Source organism: Larimichthys crocea, unplaced genomic scaffold, assembly GCF_000972845.2.
Source record: "Larimichthys crocea isolate SSNF unplaced genomic scaffold, L_crocea_2.0 scaffold319, whole genome shotgun sequence".
Lineage (NCBI taxonomy): Eukaryota > Metazoa > Chordata > Actinopteri > Sciaenidae > Larimichthys > Larimichthys crocea.
The window spans coordinates 394,909-412,861 of NW_020854203.1; the positions used below are offsets into that span (position 1 = coordinate 394,909).

General features: G+C 41.5%; 1 protein-coding gene across 2 annotated transcripts in view; it reads left to right on the plus strand.

Moving 5' to 3' along the window:
- Positions 1-1,849: 1,849 nt before the first annotated feature.
- pdia5 (protein disulfide isomerase family A, member 5) overlaps positions 1,850-17,953 on the plus strand; it is a 62,285-nt gene continuing 46,181 nt past the window's right edge. The window contains exons 1-3 of one of the 2 annotated variants that reach the window (XM_027276129.1): positions 1,850-2,136; positions 11,479-11,605; positions 14,844-14,931. In XM_027276129.1, the coding sequence (XP_027131930.1) occupies positions 2,071-2,136; positions 11,479-11,605; positions 14,844-14,931 (281 nt within the window). In that variant the 5' untranslated portion in view covers positions 1,850-2,070. The remainder of the gene's footprint in view (positions 2,137-11,478; positions 11,606-14,843; positions 14,932-17,953) is intronic. The other variant, XM_010729896.3, reaches the window with a different exon arrangement.

Below are 17,953 nucleotides of genomic sequence, written 5' to 3' on the forward strand. Positions count from 1 at the left end.
CAGCTCGTCCGTCTATGACATAAAACACACACACACACACACACACACACACACACACACACACTGGCGATGTTTGGGAGTGAATCACGGCGTGGACCTGGGAGAGACAGAAAGGCTTCTGGGAAACGTTTACCCTGCATGTTGTTGTCTGGGACTCCACGGAACCTGCTGTGTGCGGGGGTAACCTGGCAATGTAACTCCACTGGGCATCTGGGTGTTTTCTCTGCTGCTCTGTCCAAAGCAGACAGTGGAACAGTGAACACACAAGTGACGCTTACACTGCTGACCAAAGTCAGTCTGTTCTGCCAGGAAGGTGCAGGGTGAAGAGAATAGTACATGCCAAACTCCATTCAGAAAAAAGAAACTGTTCATTCTTTATTTCTTGAGCTATATTGTGCAGTTAAACCTATTCCACTGTATTCTATTCTATTCTATTCTATTCTATTCTATTCTAGTCTAGTCTAGTCTAGTCTAGTCTACCTTGGTGTAGGATTTAGGCAGACATAGTCTTATTTATTCATTAATTCATTTTGTGAATAAATTAATCACAGTAAGGAAAGCACTCAGTATAAACCAAACTGTTAAAAAATATAATAATAATACAGCACAAATAAACCATGACATCTGTTCTATTCTATTCTATTCTATTCTATTCTATTCTATTCTATTCTATTTCATTCTAGTTTAGTCTAGTCTAGTCTAGTCTAGTGACTTCCCTGGTGTGGAATGTAAACAGACTGATTAATTATATACATTTTTACTACTTGTTCTACATGACAATAAGGAAGGCAATTAATATAAACCCAACTCCATTCAAAAACATTCATTAATACGGCACAAAAAAAACAGTGACGTCTATTCTATTCTATTTTGTCAGTGGTCCATAAACAGGTGGTTGTGACTTTTATTATATGTGATGAGGAAACAATCAGTAGCCAAACTCAATTCAGAACTTATTCATGCTGTGTTCTTTCTTATATGTCAGTGTGATGCAGTAAAATTGAACTTGAAACATCAGGTTATTTAAGTGAATTATCCACGTGAACCAAACTCCATTTAAAAAACACATGCAGCCGTACATCATTTTGATCCAGCACAAACAAAAGCGCCCCACGTCTTTTCTATTCTGCTCGCTGCCCTGATTGAAACAGGCGTGCAAATGATCACATGTCTGACATCACGATAAGGAAAGCAATCAGTGTAGAGCAAACCCCATTCACAGAACATGAATTTATGCAGGTATGTGTCACTTGGATACGGCACAAACAGCCCGTCCTGTTGTGTTCTGCTCTATCAGTGACTGGCATGGTGTAGCCCATAAACAGGTGGGTGTGACTTGTATGAGGAGATGGTGGTGAGGAAGCAATCAGCACGACCCAAACTCCATCCAGAACACATCCGTGCTGTTTCCTTTCTGTGTACATCAGTTTGATAGGACAGTAAACTCAGATCAAATCAGGTTCATTCAAGTAAATGTTCCATCTATTCTATTCTATTCTATTCTATTCTATTCTATTCTATTCTATTCTGTTATATTCTATTATATTATATTCTGTTCTATTCTATTCTATTCTTCCACTATTTAAAAGATGAGGCGTTCAAGGGTCATATGCCATAAAACCTTCCAGTCAGTCAGCAGTCAGTTTCTATATTGTACATTTGTGTCATTGAGGCGTAGCACTGCATGAACCAGATGCCATGGAGCACATTTCACAGCTGTAATCAAAACTCCATTTCTAAAAGGAGCACAAGTCGAATTGATAAAGAGCTAATTAAGAGCCATTCAGTCACACACCAATTTAGTAATTACTGTCTTGTGTCGCTAATTAATTGTCTCGCAATATGGCTGCGTCATGCTGATGGAAACAAAACCACGAACACGAACTGCAGCTCTTACACTCTCACTGATACCCGAAATAACACAAAACTGGCTGGTTGGTAGGTGGCAGGTGCAACGCCGACTTGCTGAACATTGATTTGAAACTACATTTCCCAAGGAGCGTTGCGGCGTGCTCAAGAATCCGTGGGAAACCCGAATGCGCCTGCGCATCCAGACGTGGCAACGGCATCATGGCCTCTTGGAGAAGCTACGGGAGACGGATGAGAGGGGCGAAAATGTTCACGCTGGTGTTCCTGGTGAGTGAAACGAACCTCCTTCTCCGCCGTGTCGGCGTTAACGGTAACTGTTTTCTGTGACGTTACCGGAGGGTCTCTGTGTCCGTTGAGGAATTTAGGAGGGAAAAATAAGCCAAGCGGAGGCTCTCTCCGCCGCGGTGCTCCTAGCCTCGTCCGTGCAGGAGGTAAAGTTGACAGCCCTTGACTGAACTTGGGGCGCAGATTTAGTTAACCAGCCGGTACCGCTGTGGGCGGACTGCGGGTTGTGTGGCGCAGGTGAAAATGTCCGGTTCGGTGTGTGTGTGTGTATGTGTGTGTGTGTGTGTCCCCCTCACGGAGCCGGTTTGTGACCAGCGGTCGCCTGTGCACACGGGGTCCCCTCCCCTGTGTGTGAGCCATGACTGAGGTCCGGTGGACTGACTTACCTTCGTCTCTAAGCTAAAACAAACCGTCCTCGTCCCCGGGTGTTTGAGTTTAGCTCCCGGCGGTACAGGTTATTGTTTTTAACACAGCAGGAGTACTGAGTCACACACACACCCGTGCCCAGCCGTGTGAGTTCGTGCGAGGGGAATTAATATTGAAAAGTTTGTGACTTTCATAAGAGAGTTTCACTCCCAGCTGGGTGTGAGCTGGCTGCTGTACGTGTGTGTGAGACAAGGAGAGGAGAAGTGCCCTTTGGAAGAAGCTCAGCACGCTTCAGGTCATGTGACTGCTCAGTAACCTTCACATAGAGCAGAGCTGCAGCCTGCATATGAATATGTTTCTACATATGTTTAAACTGGAACGCTCTCACCAGACTACACCTTGTTAGAATAAGTCCACTTCATGTTCAGGTCTGTCTATAGAGCCGCTCAAACTAATGCAGTCTAATATGAGTTCATAACAGAGGTGTTGATTCAACTTTCTGATCGTTCTGGATGATGCATGTTCTGTCACACTGACAGGTGTAAAATAACACCACCAACAACTACATCCTCCAAAAGGATCATAAATAATGCAGGTGATATTTATTAGAGGACTGCTTTATTAGTCTGGATGAGTTTGAACTAAGTGTGTGTAATAAACTGCCAGTTGAGTATAAATATGCCACTGTTATAATAGCACTCATTGATCCCATTTGTTTGAATGTGTTATGAAAATAAACTGCCAAACTTGGCCCATTGTTGTGATGTCATTTATCACAACGAGCATCCAGACTTTCCAACTCCAGCTTTAGCATAAAATGGTAATATGATTTTACACAGAAGCATGATTTGTACATGAAGGACCTGCAAACACTGCTGACCGTATCCTGCTTCCTGCTGAATGTAAATGTGTAAACACACACCCGAGCACCACCTCTGCAAACAGAGGTGGTGCTCGGGTGTGTGTTTATTTTACACATTTACATGTATGTATTTGGACAGTGACACTGTTTGATACTTGAGCCACAGCTCAATGAAAACATGACGGTGAGGTCAAAGTGCTGACTCGCCGCTCTGACCCGGCAGTGTTTACATCCACAGCAGATGTACGGTGTAGGAGTCGTAGCTCTTTGATATACAGAACTCCAATTTGAAGAGATTTGAATCATTTGCACGCAATAATCTCACATTAGCTGCTCCTTCTGTGGCTGCACAGCCTTCAGATTAAAGGTTAAGAGCTACTCATTGTCAAGTCTGTAGATATAATACAAATAAATCAAATAAAACACAGTCTTCATCTGTAAGTGACTGAAATCTGTCACACCGTCAGAGAACGTCATTTAATGCATGCAGATGTAGATAATGGACATGAATGGAACTTGAGTGTTTTGCAGTTTGTGCAACAATTAGTAGTTTTTTTATTGGGAGGGGGATTCTTAGAAAGCACAGCACTTTGCTAGAGGTCAGCTGTCTGGGTGGTAGAGGTCTGCCTGTCAAAACAATTTAATCCACACACACACACACACACACACACACACACACACACACACACACACACACACACACACACTCTCTATCGTCCCCCTGTCAACGATATTATTTCTTAGTCCAGGCTGGTGCGATCGATGTGTGTGACCCTACCTTACTGTTTACACTGACGTTTTGTTTTGTTTACAGACTCAGAATCAGCCGTGTTGGGAGTGACTCTTATTGATTTGTCCCCCCAAAAACAGATTGTACTGCCATTTAGTCCTGTGCAGGTATTTCTCACACACACGCCGTCATGCTCTGACTTAAACAAACGGCGGCCAGTGTCTGCTTCTTCTGGTAACAGACTAACAGACTGTCATGTTAGAATAGCCTCCGTGATCACCCAAAGATCAATCAGTATCAGATAACCAAGACAAGAAAAAGCAGCAAATATTCTGTTGTACCGGTGATATATGCATTTTTCTTTGACACATTTTGACAGTTAATTTTCTGATGATAGTCTCATCCGATTGATTTGTAAGTGAATCCTTTTAGCTGCCGGTGGCAGCAGCCGAGCTGAGATTTGTCAACATAACAGAATATCTCAAAGGATAAAGGACAAACAGCAAAGCAGCTACTAAACATGTCAAACAACACATCCTCTCTATTCCGCTGACTTTAATGGGGCTGTAAATTATTACATCATGTTAAGGGAAGCAATCAGTGTTTGAACAAAGCCCATTTCTAAAACATGAATCCATGCAGCTGTAGGTCACTTTGATTCACACAGACAACACACAGCACGTCTCTTCCTTCTGCTCTGAATCAGCCCGGCTGAGATTTATGTCGACGTAACGGCACAAAGGATAAAGGACAAATGGCCCGTCTAACAAAAACAGTCTGCTCATGTCCGCATTAATGAAGAAATGGTACAAACAGCAGATCCACTTGCTCCTTGCGTTACATCTGTCATGCTCCAGCTTATGAACACAAATGAGAGCCCACAGAAACGCAGTCATTTGAGCTTAACTAGGCCAGTGTCCATATCGTATCATCTTTCAGTATTTGACCCTTTTTTTGTACTTTCTGCATATTTTGCTCTCTATAACCAGCCTCATCCCACAGCAGAGCTGCTAATTGATTCCTCCTCTGCTCATTTGAGAGCTAAGAAGCATCTAAATCAGTGCTGTGTGTGTCTGTGTGTGTGTCTGTGTGTGTCTGTGTGTGTGTGTGTGTGTGTGTTTTATCGGATGCTGTAGCTTCCTTTTACAAGCAGCCAGTCCACACACGGTGACACACACCTGACCGCTTCATTAGTCAGACCAAAGTCAAGGCAAGTGCTCGACAAACACTGGTGTGATTTGTGCTGATTCAGCGGTGCCCGTAGGACTGGATGCCATTTATTAGGCGGATTTGTCACAGCAGATGGAGGGTGTGTGCTCGCAGGCAGAGGGCTGGGGGCACCCGCTGCTTAGCGAGCGCCGCATTCTTTACAGGAAACGCTTGGGACATACCTTCTATGGCAGATAAGGAAGGTGGATGTATAAAGCGCCGATGGTTTGTCCTGCACTGAGAGGCGTGATCACCAAATGCTGGTGTAACCATGCAGTCAGTACATGTGTGGTGGTGTGATTGATGATGAAAGGATTTCAGGTAGATTACAGCGATGAGAATGGACCTTTTCTTTTTTTTTTGAGAGGTCACACTTGGTACATGCCAGGTGACATTTAAGCTGTTGTCTTATTGAGAGCTGGCAGCTTTGGTGGCATTTGAGCAGAGCCCAGGTCACAGCGCTGTGGGACTGACAGGGTCATTTTCAGTTAACTCTAACCTTCTAACGCTGTGAGGCAGACTAATTTGCAGGCAGGTCGATATGTGGCATATAATAACATGTAATATTTATCCCAGATAAATCCCCGCATTAGTGTATACGCCTGGTTTAGTAGGTGCACAGTGAGGGTGATGCAGTCTGTTGTATTGTGTTTACAGCTCGCTATGTGGTGGAATAATAGAAGCATTATTTTTCCTCTCTTTGTTTATGATGCTCTTTTGAACATGTTTGTTGTTCTGTACCTTGTTGGAAAATAAGATTTTTTTTTCCATTATTACATGTTAATTCAGGAATTTTGGCTAATTTATATTGAGCTGCGCCTGCCAAAATCAAATCAATAAAGAAAAATAATTCCTCCAGCTTGAAGAATAGAACTGCTGCCAGCTATTCACAACTGAGGTGCTCGTTTTCGCTTGATGATTTCTGTTCCTCCTTCTCATTTAATATCCCTCGTGGAGGCCCGTACCTGTGTGTCTGTGTGTGTGTGTGTCTGTGTGTGTCTGTGTGTGTGTGTGTGTGTGTGTGTGTGTGTGTGTGTGTGTGTGTGTGTAATGCCCTCTCACAGTGATGGCAGAGTGAAGGAAGCCTCCGGAGCTGCCTTTGTTCACGGCTCAGTGATTGGTAGTTGAGTTTCTTTCTATCTGTCATCTGCCAGCTGTGACCAGGGCGGGGTTCTTTACGAATCTGAAACTCTACTCATAATAAAACATGTACCAAGTCTGACTGAATGATAATTCAAATAGATCTTTGTATCCTGGGAACCTGTTGATATGTTTAAAACTGGAGATAATTAGCCAAGATTGACATAGTGCTTGAACTTGATTACAATCAGCAGAAAATAAAGTCATAAGTCTTGTATTATATATTCATGAATTTATTTATTTTCACTGATAATATTATTATATATGACTATCAGCAGTCAGTGATGCTGATCTATAAAGTGTAAACACAGGTGTTACCAGTGATAGTAATGAAGGTTCAGTTCCATTCAGGTCACACAGAGTCAGGGTGCTGCTGTGCTGCATGTTGGCTCACTGGGATATATATCTATTTATTGCAGCCCACTGCTGCAATAAATAGATATGAACCTTAATTGGTATCGTTGGTAACACCTGTGTTGACCCGACTATTTCATGTCAAAATGGCCGCTGTGAAGAAGGACTCCGTGACTCCACATTTCATTTCCAGTTTTTAATTATGTGATGGGAAAAGTCTTTTATTAAGAGCATTGGGAATGTCCCATCAACATGATTCTTATATGACTAGAACCGTGACACTCTCTCTATCAGTCATATTGTTTTGCCTTTCGCACATGCCTAGCTAATACATGTGTGACTATGCAAAACGCTTGTTAAAAAACAGTGATTAAGCAGTATCACATGAGTGGGTGTGCTTTGCCGTCAGTATTGGCACCACAGTCATGCGGCCCAAGTGTCACTGAAGTGGTCCAGATTGAAATCCAGATTTATTTGTTCATTAAAAGTTGACTTTCAGTCTACTTATTCAAATGTATTTACATGTTATACATTTTCAGGATGTGACAATGTGGAGTAATGTTTTTAGTGATGACATGCTGATTCAAGCACATTGGATGGAACACCTTGCTATGTAATGGTTTGATTAAGAGTTTGATTGAGTCCATGGTTTGATTGATTAATAAAGTAATGGGCTCAAATCATTGAGTCTTAAATATGAGAGGTTTTTGTTTCCATTTCTTTACCATTAATCAGACGATTTAAGCACGATTTGATCGTTTTGACTTAACGTAGCCAAAAAAGTAAATTCAAAATTGAATCAACACACATAGAAAATAATCATGAGTTGTAACTGTGTAAAATACATTTCAGATCATGTGCTGCTGACCGGAGCTGCATCTTGTGTTCCATTAAGGCAGGTTCTAATTCTGCTTGTTTACCCATCAGTCCTCATAATGGACCACAGCAGACTGGAGAGTGCACAATGGATTCATTACACAAAAAAAATCATGCACATATTCATGGATTTGGCATCCCACTTAGTGATGATAATGAGGGTCAGTTATTAGAAATTCAAGAAAGAAATAGACCATCGTGCCCTCATTGTTATACATTGAGATGCATAATGCATTTCTCATAGACAGCATCATCCCAGATCGCACAGCTGAAGTCAGTGGGGGTATTGGATGTGAGAAACTTCAAAGTACACCACTGTGTTTTTTAGTTTTGTTTTGTTTTTCATGAAGTGGGCACGTTGAACTCTTTTCTCTCGAATCCATAGAAACAGACCTTCATTAGCATTGCTAAGTGACACCCTGAATCTAGAAAAGCGATCCATTTTTTTCTTCCACTGGATCCATCGTGCGCCCTTCACTCTATTCAGACGCATTGTGCAGGTTTCATGAATTACATGAGCGTCCAAATGGAACACAATATACAATGAGCTGCAACCTTTAAAAAACATTAACTATGAGGTGTTGACCACATATTCATCAATAACAAAAAATTAAATAAAAGGGTTGGTTGTTCATTTAAATGTATTAATTTTATGACTCTTATACAATGAAATAAACCTGGACTCAAAGTTAGGAATCCTGTTTTCTCCCTAAGAAGTCAGAATCAGTGCTGCCACAGGGTCCTGAGGCAGCGCCTCACCCGGGGTGAACCCACGTCCCTGATCGCAGTAAGAGCCAATCTCCAGGTGAAGTGTTCTGATTAAGACCGCTGGGATCTGAGTTAATGGAGTCATGCTCTGTAGTTTATCATGCTTTGCTCGCTTTTGTCATTCGCAGTTCAAGTTTAAAAATGTATTGTGCAAGGCGAGCAGCCCCAGAAAGCAACCAGCAGCAGCAGTTAACAGACGGGGAGCAGGAAAATAAATTGGATTCACATCACAACTGTTTTTATTTTCATTTAATTTGTTGTTACTCCCTCTTCATGTCTTGTGAATGCACTCCACAGAACACTGATCTGCTGTACTCATGTTTTCTATTTCAATGGCGTGCGCGTGTGCCTTAATTCGTTTGTAATAAAACTCCATGCTAAATCGTCTGCAGTGCAGTAATGCTGTCTCTCAATGGACCTGTCACATATGATACATTGTGGGGAAACTGTCAGCACATTGTAGTTATTTCTATTATTGTACGTCTGTCACTGAAAGATGACGCACGCTTTGGTCCGTGGAAGAATCACACCGTATCACAGCCAGATGCAGTGTTGGCTTGACAACAGCATCTTTCCCAACTGCCTCGACTGTAGGAGCAGGTATCAGCCGACACATTTCATGCCACAGGAAGTATATAGAGAGGTGTAACTAAGTAATTGCCAGGTGTTTTCAGCTTCATACTTGACCAGTGATCGGCTCATAATTTGAAAAACATAATTTTTACCAAAATAAATCCGCAGTTTTGTAAGCCGATCTTTATCCGTGTTAAATTAATAATCCCTTGATGAAAAATATTTTCATTAAGATAAGAGAACTTGCTTTGGTCTGACATTCCCGGGTCACTTTGTTGGCCAGTCTTATTTGCTAAATAAGGAAAACTCCATTATAAATCTGTCAGAGTAAAATCAAACAGTGCCTCAAAGGCGCCTCTGTAAAGTTTGTAACTTCACAGAAGACGGCAGCTGTATGCATCCTGGATTTCCTGCAGTTATAAAGGATCCTAAAGCTGAATCAGAAACACACGACAAAGTAAGAAAAAATGGTCACAATGTCCATCGAAGTTTTTCAAAACACTCCAAAGCATTGATTTATTGTAGAAATAGGTGCTCTTTGGAACATAACTGAACATGGATTACTGGTAGACATGGATAAAATGCTGAAGTGAAATGTTTTTTTGGCTGTGACCAGGTCACTATTTAGGTTCCTTTGTAACTTCTGTGAATTAGCTAGCCATATTGTTATCAGAGCCTCCTTTCAAACCTTCACGAGATGAGCTTTTGATGGACAAGACATTTCCATTGGAGGTAATCCTTTCAGCGTCCCCAGAGAAACTGTGTCTATATATGTATGCCATCATAAGGCCATGCTACAATGTAAATGTATATAGTTCTGCTCTCTTTCATACAAGTTATTGTAACTAAATCAACAATTTAGTTGAAATTGGGATCCAGGTTTTAACTTTATGATGCACCCAAGCGGCAACCTCTGTAGCTGTGAAGTGAAGCCAATGCAAAAGCTGCAGTTTTTCAAACAGCCACTTGTGGCTGGCTAACCATAAGTCTCCATAAGCCTTTTTCGCGCTTCAGAACGGTTATTCAGAAACCTGTCACGGATCCACCATTTCATTCCTTATACTGTCAGAGGATGCACCTCATCACCCTTCTGTATTGTATCTTCACTTCCCTCACAGTGTCCTACACCAAAACCACCATTTGAGGTTGGATAGATGTTGCCTTAGCTGCCTTGCCTTAGTTTAGCTGCTCTTTGTTTGTCTGAAAGACAATTGAAGTAAATATTTCCACAATTCTGTTCAGCTTGCGTCTTCTGAATCCTTGTAGGCAGCCATTGTGCATCGCATTTCTTGTCTCATTTGGATAAATAAGACAGCCTGCCATCTCTACCTAATCGTGTCTCCGGCGCCTCGCTCTCCTGAATGCCACAGTGTCACCTGGGCAGCCTCTAATTAGCCCACCCTTCACAATGTGGTCCCTGTGGGTCCCAAGCCAAATACTGCCATAACTTGTGTTTATCTTCTCATCACATCAGCCTAATCTGACTTGCACTCATGTAAACGACATTTGGTGTCTAATTTAGTTCTCGTCAGACAGATAGGAAGGGCTTTTTAATGAATGGTGATAGCATAGAGGCGATTAAATGACTCCAGAGTAGTCAGCCTTGTATTTTTTTTTTCTCTCTTAGTCATCTTTGATTAAAGTGCAGGCCTCTCAATACTTTTTTTATAGTATAATATTGGGTCACACCATTAGACCAGCCACTGGTGGAGGGAGCCAATCAGACTAATGATGCAGATGTAGCCACCTGTTGCTTGCTTTGAACTACTACTTTGAACAACTTTATCACAGGTTGATATTGGAAGCAACGTCCTCTCTCACCTGTGCTACAGTAGCTGAAAATAAATCCGTAATTACATGACTGCGGGGTGAAGCTCTCACTTTCCATTTCAGAGTAAACTACAAATTAAAAGTGTTGATTTGTTTTTGGCAATTATGAGTCACAGCAAAGAGATAAGAGAAGCAGCCGGAGCCGTCTCCCCCCGCTGCCACATTGACATTCAGATTCAAAGTGCCGTGGACTGCTGCAGCGTTGTAAGATTGTAGCTCTGCCTCGCTGCATCAAACTCATTTCACAAAGCTGATACTGATATTTTTATTTGCCTCATAGTTAAAGCGTGGCAGTAGCCCCTAAAGGTTCATTACTACCCCACAGTATCAGTTTGTTAGACAGAATAAACTGCATACCGACAATTTTTTTCTCTGTTTGAGCAAAAGATGTAAAGCTCATTCTGTGGATGGTGCTAGAGTGAAGTTTACAGTGTAAATAGAAAGAGGTTAACATCTGGGGAGCATGAATTTGTACTGGGGACTATGAATGATAACTCAAATTAGGCTGGTAGTATTTGTTGGGGTGAAAGAATCCGACCAGACTTCAGTGGTTATGTGTTTGCATCACCACACAACTGATTTGGTGACCGCTGTTTGTCTTTCTGCCTTTCACTAGGTGTGGCTGCTGCCCGTTCTGGAGGCGGTGAAGGTTTCTCCTCTCATAGAGAAGGTCAGCGACCACAAAGACTTCAAGAAACTGCTCAGGACGAGAACCAATGTCCTTGTGCTCTACACCAAGACAGGTCAGAGAGGACATCCACTCAAATATATTTTCGGATATCAGAGATGTTATGTTACTACATACAGTGTCATAAATTTCACCTTGTTTCTGTGAAGGGAGGAGGCGGAGACAGCAGTCCTGTCAGACAATCAGAGTAACAGCTCATGGATATTGCTTGCATTATCTCAATGACTCTCAGACAGCTTGTAACTGTAGATGTCATAGTGGAGCGCTGGAAACCCAAATAACATCTGGTGTTCTATCTAATGTCACATATTTCAGAGCCACACAATACGTCAGCCAACAACTGGGGAAATCCCCCGTTGAACTATACATTTCATGTTGTTTTCATCATGAATCAGAGTCGTCGCGCTTTAATCATCATCAAGGGCTAGGTGTGCTTTTAGTGCTCACATACTTGTACAAGTGCATAATTACAGTCTATTATAATCACTGTAATGAGAGACAGTTAGCAGCGGTACTTTCAAACACAAGGTTTTAAAGAAGTCTAACATTTGTGACATAACAGGATGAACAAAACTCTTAGCTCAGTTTGCTCCAGATTACAGCTTAAGTTACAAATGCAAGATGATACTTAAATGCTGTTTCCTCCAAATGTAAGTACAGTACATCCACGATTATCCCAACAATTCTAAAAAATAATTAACCAGGAAAGCTCCCACTGACATTAAAAACCTCTTTTTCATGAGCGTCCTAAGACAGGCAGCAGCACAAACTAAGAACAATTAAAACAAAACAGATATTATTAACACATAGTGATCTATGATACTGTCTCAAGGTCTTTCAATATGGATTCGAAGTCTGAAGGAGACAAGTATCCAAATGCTCTGTTCCCAAGTTCAGTACAAACATTTGGTACAAATAAAAGTCCCTCGATTGTAGTATTGAAGTATTGTCCATCACACTTCTGAGAAATATAAGAACATAGAATCACAGATCACCTTGTATAGGAATATGGCTTTACGGTTAGCGATGAATCAGAGGGATGCACGGTAAGCTGTGATGTTTGTAATGCCTGAGCAGAGGCACACATGAACAAAAGATCCCCATAATCCAATATAGGTCAAATGTAGCAACAAGTCTCTTTTTTTTACATTAACAACTTGTTTTTGAAACACAAACTTAATTTAAGCCTCAGTCTTTTACCAAACACTGAACATGTAGCTTAAAGTGAGAGAATCATCTATCACAGTCCTCAGGAGTTGACCCATGACCCCTCCAGTGATATTCTGTGGTCTGCTCTTGGCATTAGAAAACAACACACACCTGGAGACAGGGTTTCCTGTACAACTTTAAAAGTACTTTGCAAGTGTTCAGCGACGTTGAGCAAGGCTAACACTGCAATAAATAACAGTGTCATCAGCATACACATGAAAAATAATCATCTTTCACGTCTTGACCCAAATCTAAAAATTGTAAAATGCAAAGAGACATTCATAACAATGAATTAGGGCAGTTAATTGTCTTCTTGTAGCTGTGCAACATTAAAATACAAATTTAAATTCCTTTGCTTACCCTCTGTAATAGAAAAAAAACAAACATTTTACCCATTTATCGGGATATTCTGTATTTAGAATGAATATTTAGTGCATCTTTAGCTTGAAGCCTGTTTTGAAGGGGAGACCACTGTGGTCTATCACAGTGGTGAACTCGGAAATACTCGTCGTATTGAATTTGAGAGTAGTAGTTGAATATGAAATAAAACATTTTACGCAGACAAAATGAGTTCGAAACGAGCGTTTTCTTCCAACTCTTAGGGAACCCCCAATGCGCCCCGGTAGATTAATTCTGCTTTAATTAGCATATTTCTAAGAATGCACACTGCAGCCTTGAAGGAGCTGCTGGATATTACTATTATTTCCATTCAAAACACCCTCCCATTGCTCAACAAGCAGCAGAGGACTCTCAGAGGCTCACAGCCACAGATTTATTTGTTTCATAAATCATGGCCCCTATCAGCCCGAGTAAGGGTATTGGATAAGGCTTTCCACCTATCGAGCAGCGGGTCTGATTGATCACTGGCAGCAGTGTCACACACACACATTCTTTCTCTAAAGACATCAGAGGTTTGCATCCTCTTACAGATTTTCTGTGGCACTCGTTTAATGTCCTCTTCACCGACCAATTATCTGACCACTTCTAGCCGCATCATGTTAATTCCCCCTCTTGAGTAGAGACATTCTCAACCTGTTCCTCACTTGTCTCCAAGCCTCTGACCTTGAGTTTGAGTTCTGCTCTGGTTAGTGCCCATCGAACTTTAACAGTGAATGTATTAGATCTACCAAGCATAGTCTGCTCATCTCCTTCTGCTCCATACATGGTAATAAACTGACTCTGAATTGCCAGATGTTTTTGTTAGCAACCCGGTGTAAGGCAGGACCCTGGGGAGTCATGGCAGTGCCCCTAAATCTAAATATAGCCTTGGCCTGGAGCGTTGAGAGGGATTTTATTTTTTTATGCAATGGGTAAAACACAGTTGTTTTCAGGGGGGGTTGGAGTTGGGGTGGGTATAAAAATGATGTATTGCGTTAGGACTAGAACATTACACTTAGTTTACTTTACTTGCAGGAATCTTTGCTGCCATATCTGATGAATATCAGTAATATTACTGTGTGTATTGTTGTAACTGGTACAGTTTATGACACACTAGTTTCTCTTCTCTCCGAGCACAGAAAGCCAACTGCACAGCTCAGTCATATTTCCTCTCTGACACGGTAGATTGTGCAACTCTCCAGCGGTCTTGAACTCTCCATGTAGTCCTTGAATGAGCTCACACTCGGATGTTCATAACAGCACAAAATATGGCAGTAAGCAGCATGCAGCAGGTACAAAGGATCATTCGCCAAAACATACCTGCTGTGCCTCCACCTCCTCCGTTTTTGCTGGAAATTTGGTCTGCTTCAGCACAGTCTTTGTGTCACCATATAATCCTCCCATCCCCTGCTTAGTCACACTATTGTAAGATGTTGAAAGCTGATGTAACTTAAACCCCCTCTCTGAACCCATCCACTGAAAGCTATTAGAAAACCCTCTTCCATCACCCCTCCGTCCCAAACTCAGTGATCTCTTTCTTCGACACTCTGTGCTTTAGTAAGACGCCAAGCTCCGCTGTAACTCAATTCCTCTTCGCTGTGTTTGACATGACAGTGTCCTCTGTGTCTCGAGGCTCTGGGATGTCGTGAGCTATTGAACAGGTTTTGGTAACAAGGCTGACCATGGTGTATTCTTTGTGTCTGTAGCTACATCAGGGGACTCCCACCTGAAACTGCTATCAGATGTGGCCCAGACAGTGAAGGGCCAAGGGACTATTGCCTGGGTCAACTGTGGGTAAGTAATGGGAAGATAAAAAAAAAAACAACAACAACTTTGTCTCTCTCCATCTCATGCATTGACTCCCTGTCTCTTCCGACATTACGGCTCCTTTTGTCCAAGGAATTCTCTGACAGCAGCAGAGCAATTTACTCCTCCCAAGAATGTCGCTGCTGCCATCCATCTGCACAGTTTATGGCTTTTCCACTGGGGTGTAAAGGGCATTGTTTCACCGGTTCTATTGTACAGCACAGTTTGACAGGAGACCCCTCACTTATTGTAGCCATTGAAGCTTTTGGTCTAATGTGTTACATCATCATTTCACTTTTTATTGTGTGTTTTATCCTAAAATGGTAAATGAATGGTAATAAAGCCACTGGTTTATTGCTGCGTGCTGTCTCTCTGCCCTCTAACGTGATGTCAGAGTTCCTCTAGTTTTCACTTTCTGTTTTTGTTTAAACGTGGTCTTATGCTTCCGATCAAGATGGCTTTGCATGGCACGGGTATTACTGATTGGAGTTGTCAGTCGTATATGAAGTGCTCTTTTGAAACCTTACTTTGAGAAATATAATCACATTTTTCTACGTTTCAGACATTTGCAAATGTCTGAACACAAGAAGCAACAGCAGAGCCCAAAAATAATACAATCAAAAATTGGCAGCATTTTTCTACTAATGAGGAGCTCTCACATTAAAGACAGAATAAACAAGATTATCAGTCTAACCAGACAGATCATTTATTGCCAACTTTAGGTACTTCACATGTGAGTTATCTTTTTTAATTAACAACCATCACTATTTCCAGCTTTAATGAACAATATTTTTACTTAAAGGAACAGTGTGCAAGATTAAGAGTGTTATGAAATGTGACGTTTCCAACAACATGATGGGTAATAAGCTTAAATTTTATCAGTCTGAGAGAGTGTGGGTAAGAAAGAAATTCAAAACATGAGTTGTGTTCTTTAGTGTGTCCGTGTGTGTGTAGCAGTATGCAGTAGGGGGGACTTCAGAACTCACAGACCACAGACTACTTACAGTAGTAGCACAAAAAATAACAGAGTTTAAGACGTTGGTCCACTGCATGCCACCGGAACAATGTCAGTGCAACTTGGCGTTGAGTCTTCAAGTCTCTGGAACTCTACTGCAGGCATTAACACCATTTTTACAAACTCTAATTCCCTCATTTAGTTATTTATTCACTATCATAGGTGTTCAATAGACTTTTTTACAGCAGCCATTTTGACATGAAATAGTAGGGTGGACAGGTGTTATTAAGGTCCTGTTCCCTTCAGGTCAAACAGGCAGGCTGCTGCTGTGCTGCACATTGGCTCACTGAACTGAACCTTAATCAGTATCATTGGTAACACCTATTATTTCATGTCTAATTGGCTGCTGGGAAAAAGGTCTGTCGGCTTGAAATCTGGTCACTGCAAAGGTCACAGCATATCATTCACATCATTTTCATACTCATCAAGCTCTTCACTCATTCTCCACCATGTATTCAGGTTTATCCTTTAGTTTGTCACCGGTCTCTATATGTGCATGGTATATTTTCACTAGTAAGGACAAGGCTATGATATTCAATTTAAGTGTGTAACAATGCTACTGTTGGAAAAAACATACAAATTCACTTCATTCATATTTCTCTATTGTCGACATCATTGTCATGGCAGCATTAGCATTGTTGCTGCCAAAGTCATGTGAACTTACAGAAGAAATAAGAATTATTATTGTTTTTGTTGTCTTCTAATCTAATCTATCATTTTTAGCTGATTATACACGGATGAAAGCATGAATAGACTGGACTTTTCATGTACTAGAAAATGTATAAAACACGCATGATAGATGGATGATAGTAAATTTTTAGTCAGTTAAGTCAGAAAATAGTCCAATCACTGTCCAGCGCTTGCTCGTTCATAATTCTGCTGTTTTATATCACTGTAAATTTAATACTTACACTACACTACAGGTGCACTGCTGCCTGGACAAAACACAGTTCTTAGAAATCATGATGGATATTTTTCCCTGTATTTATGTGTTTTATAGACTAAACATAAGATATTCCATAAACTTAAAACAATCATGAGTTGCAGGTGCAGTCATTTTTTAAATGCTTGTTTTATTATTTTCATACTCCACATGTCCCCTCCGAGAAAGAACAATACTTGTCATCTGTCTCTCCGGAGCACATCTATCTTCAGCCCACACTGTGAAAGTATTTACATTACACAAATGGTAGATAGTCCCGAGACACCGACAAGAATTGTTTTTTCTAAGCACAGCTTTTGCTTCCCAGTGGTCTGACTTTGGCTTGTCTTTCTGCCCTTCCTGGTGTTCAGTTCCACTTACTTTATTTCATTTTTTTTTTACCTGTCAACCCATCAACTGCAAGAATTGTCTTCTTCTCCAGAGAGGAAAGAATGTATCATAAAACAGGAAACTGTGAGGAAGGCAGTAACACCCCTTTGACACCTAGTGCTCATTGCACCATTCACAATCTCTCTCAAGCTTATCCGGGATCGAAGACCAGGCGGAATGAGAGGAAGAGAACCTGAACTCCAAACAGTCTGAATTGTCAGAACAGTTGGTGTCCACGTTTCTCTTCAAAGACTCTCCATGATGCATGTTCCTGTTTACTGTTTGCTTTTCTGGGTTACCTTTTTATCTGAGAGAGTATGGTATCATCTCTCTCTCATTCTCCAACAACTCCAGCATGCTTGTGAGTGTACTAATGCTAAGCAGAGATTTATACTGGGCCAGACTCCTGCAAGGGGAGCTAGAGCGAGCTGGGTTCATCACTGCAGGACACATGGATCTGGTGCCAGGCTCTGTAGCGAAGCATTGTGCTGTTTGGCATATTTCTCCACCATCTCAAATGGGCCGGTTCCAAAACGAAGCTCCAGCTGCGAGCTCATGGTGGACAGAGGGGCAGAGAGAGTAGAGCGCATATCACAGCGTGAGAACAGCCATCCCTGCCAAGGAAGAGGGCCACCAAGGCCAGAATGACACACTTTGAACAGATGACAGGGACCTGAGTGTTG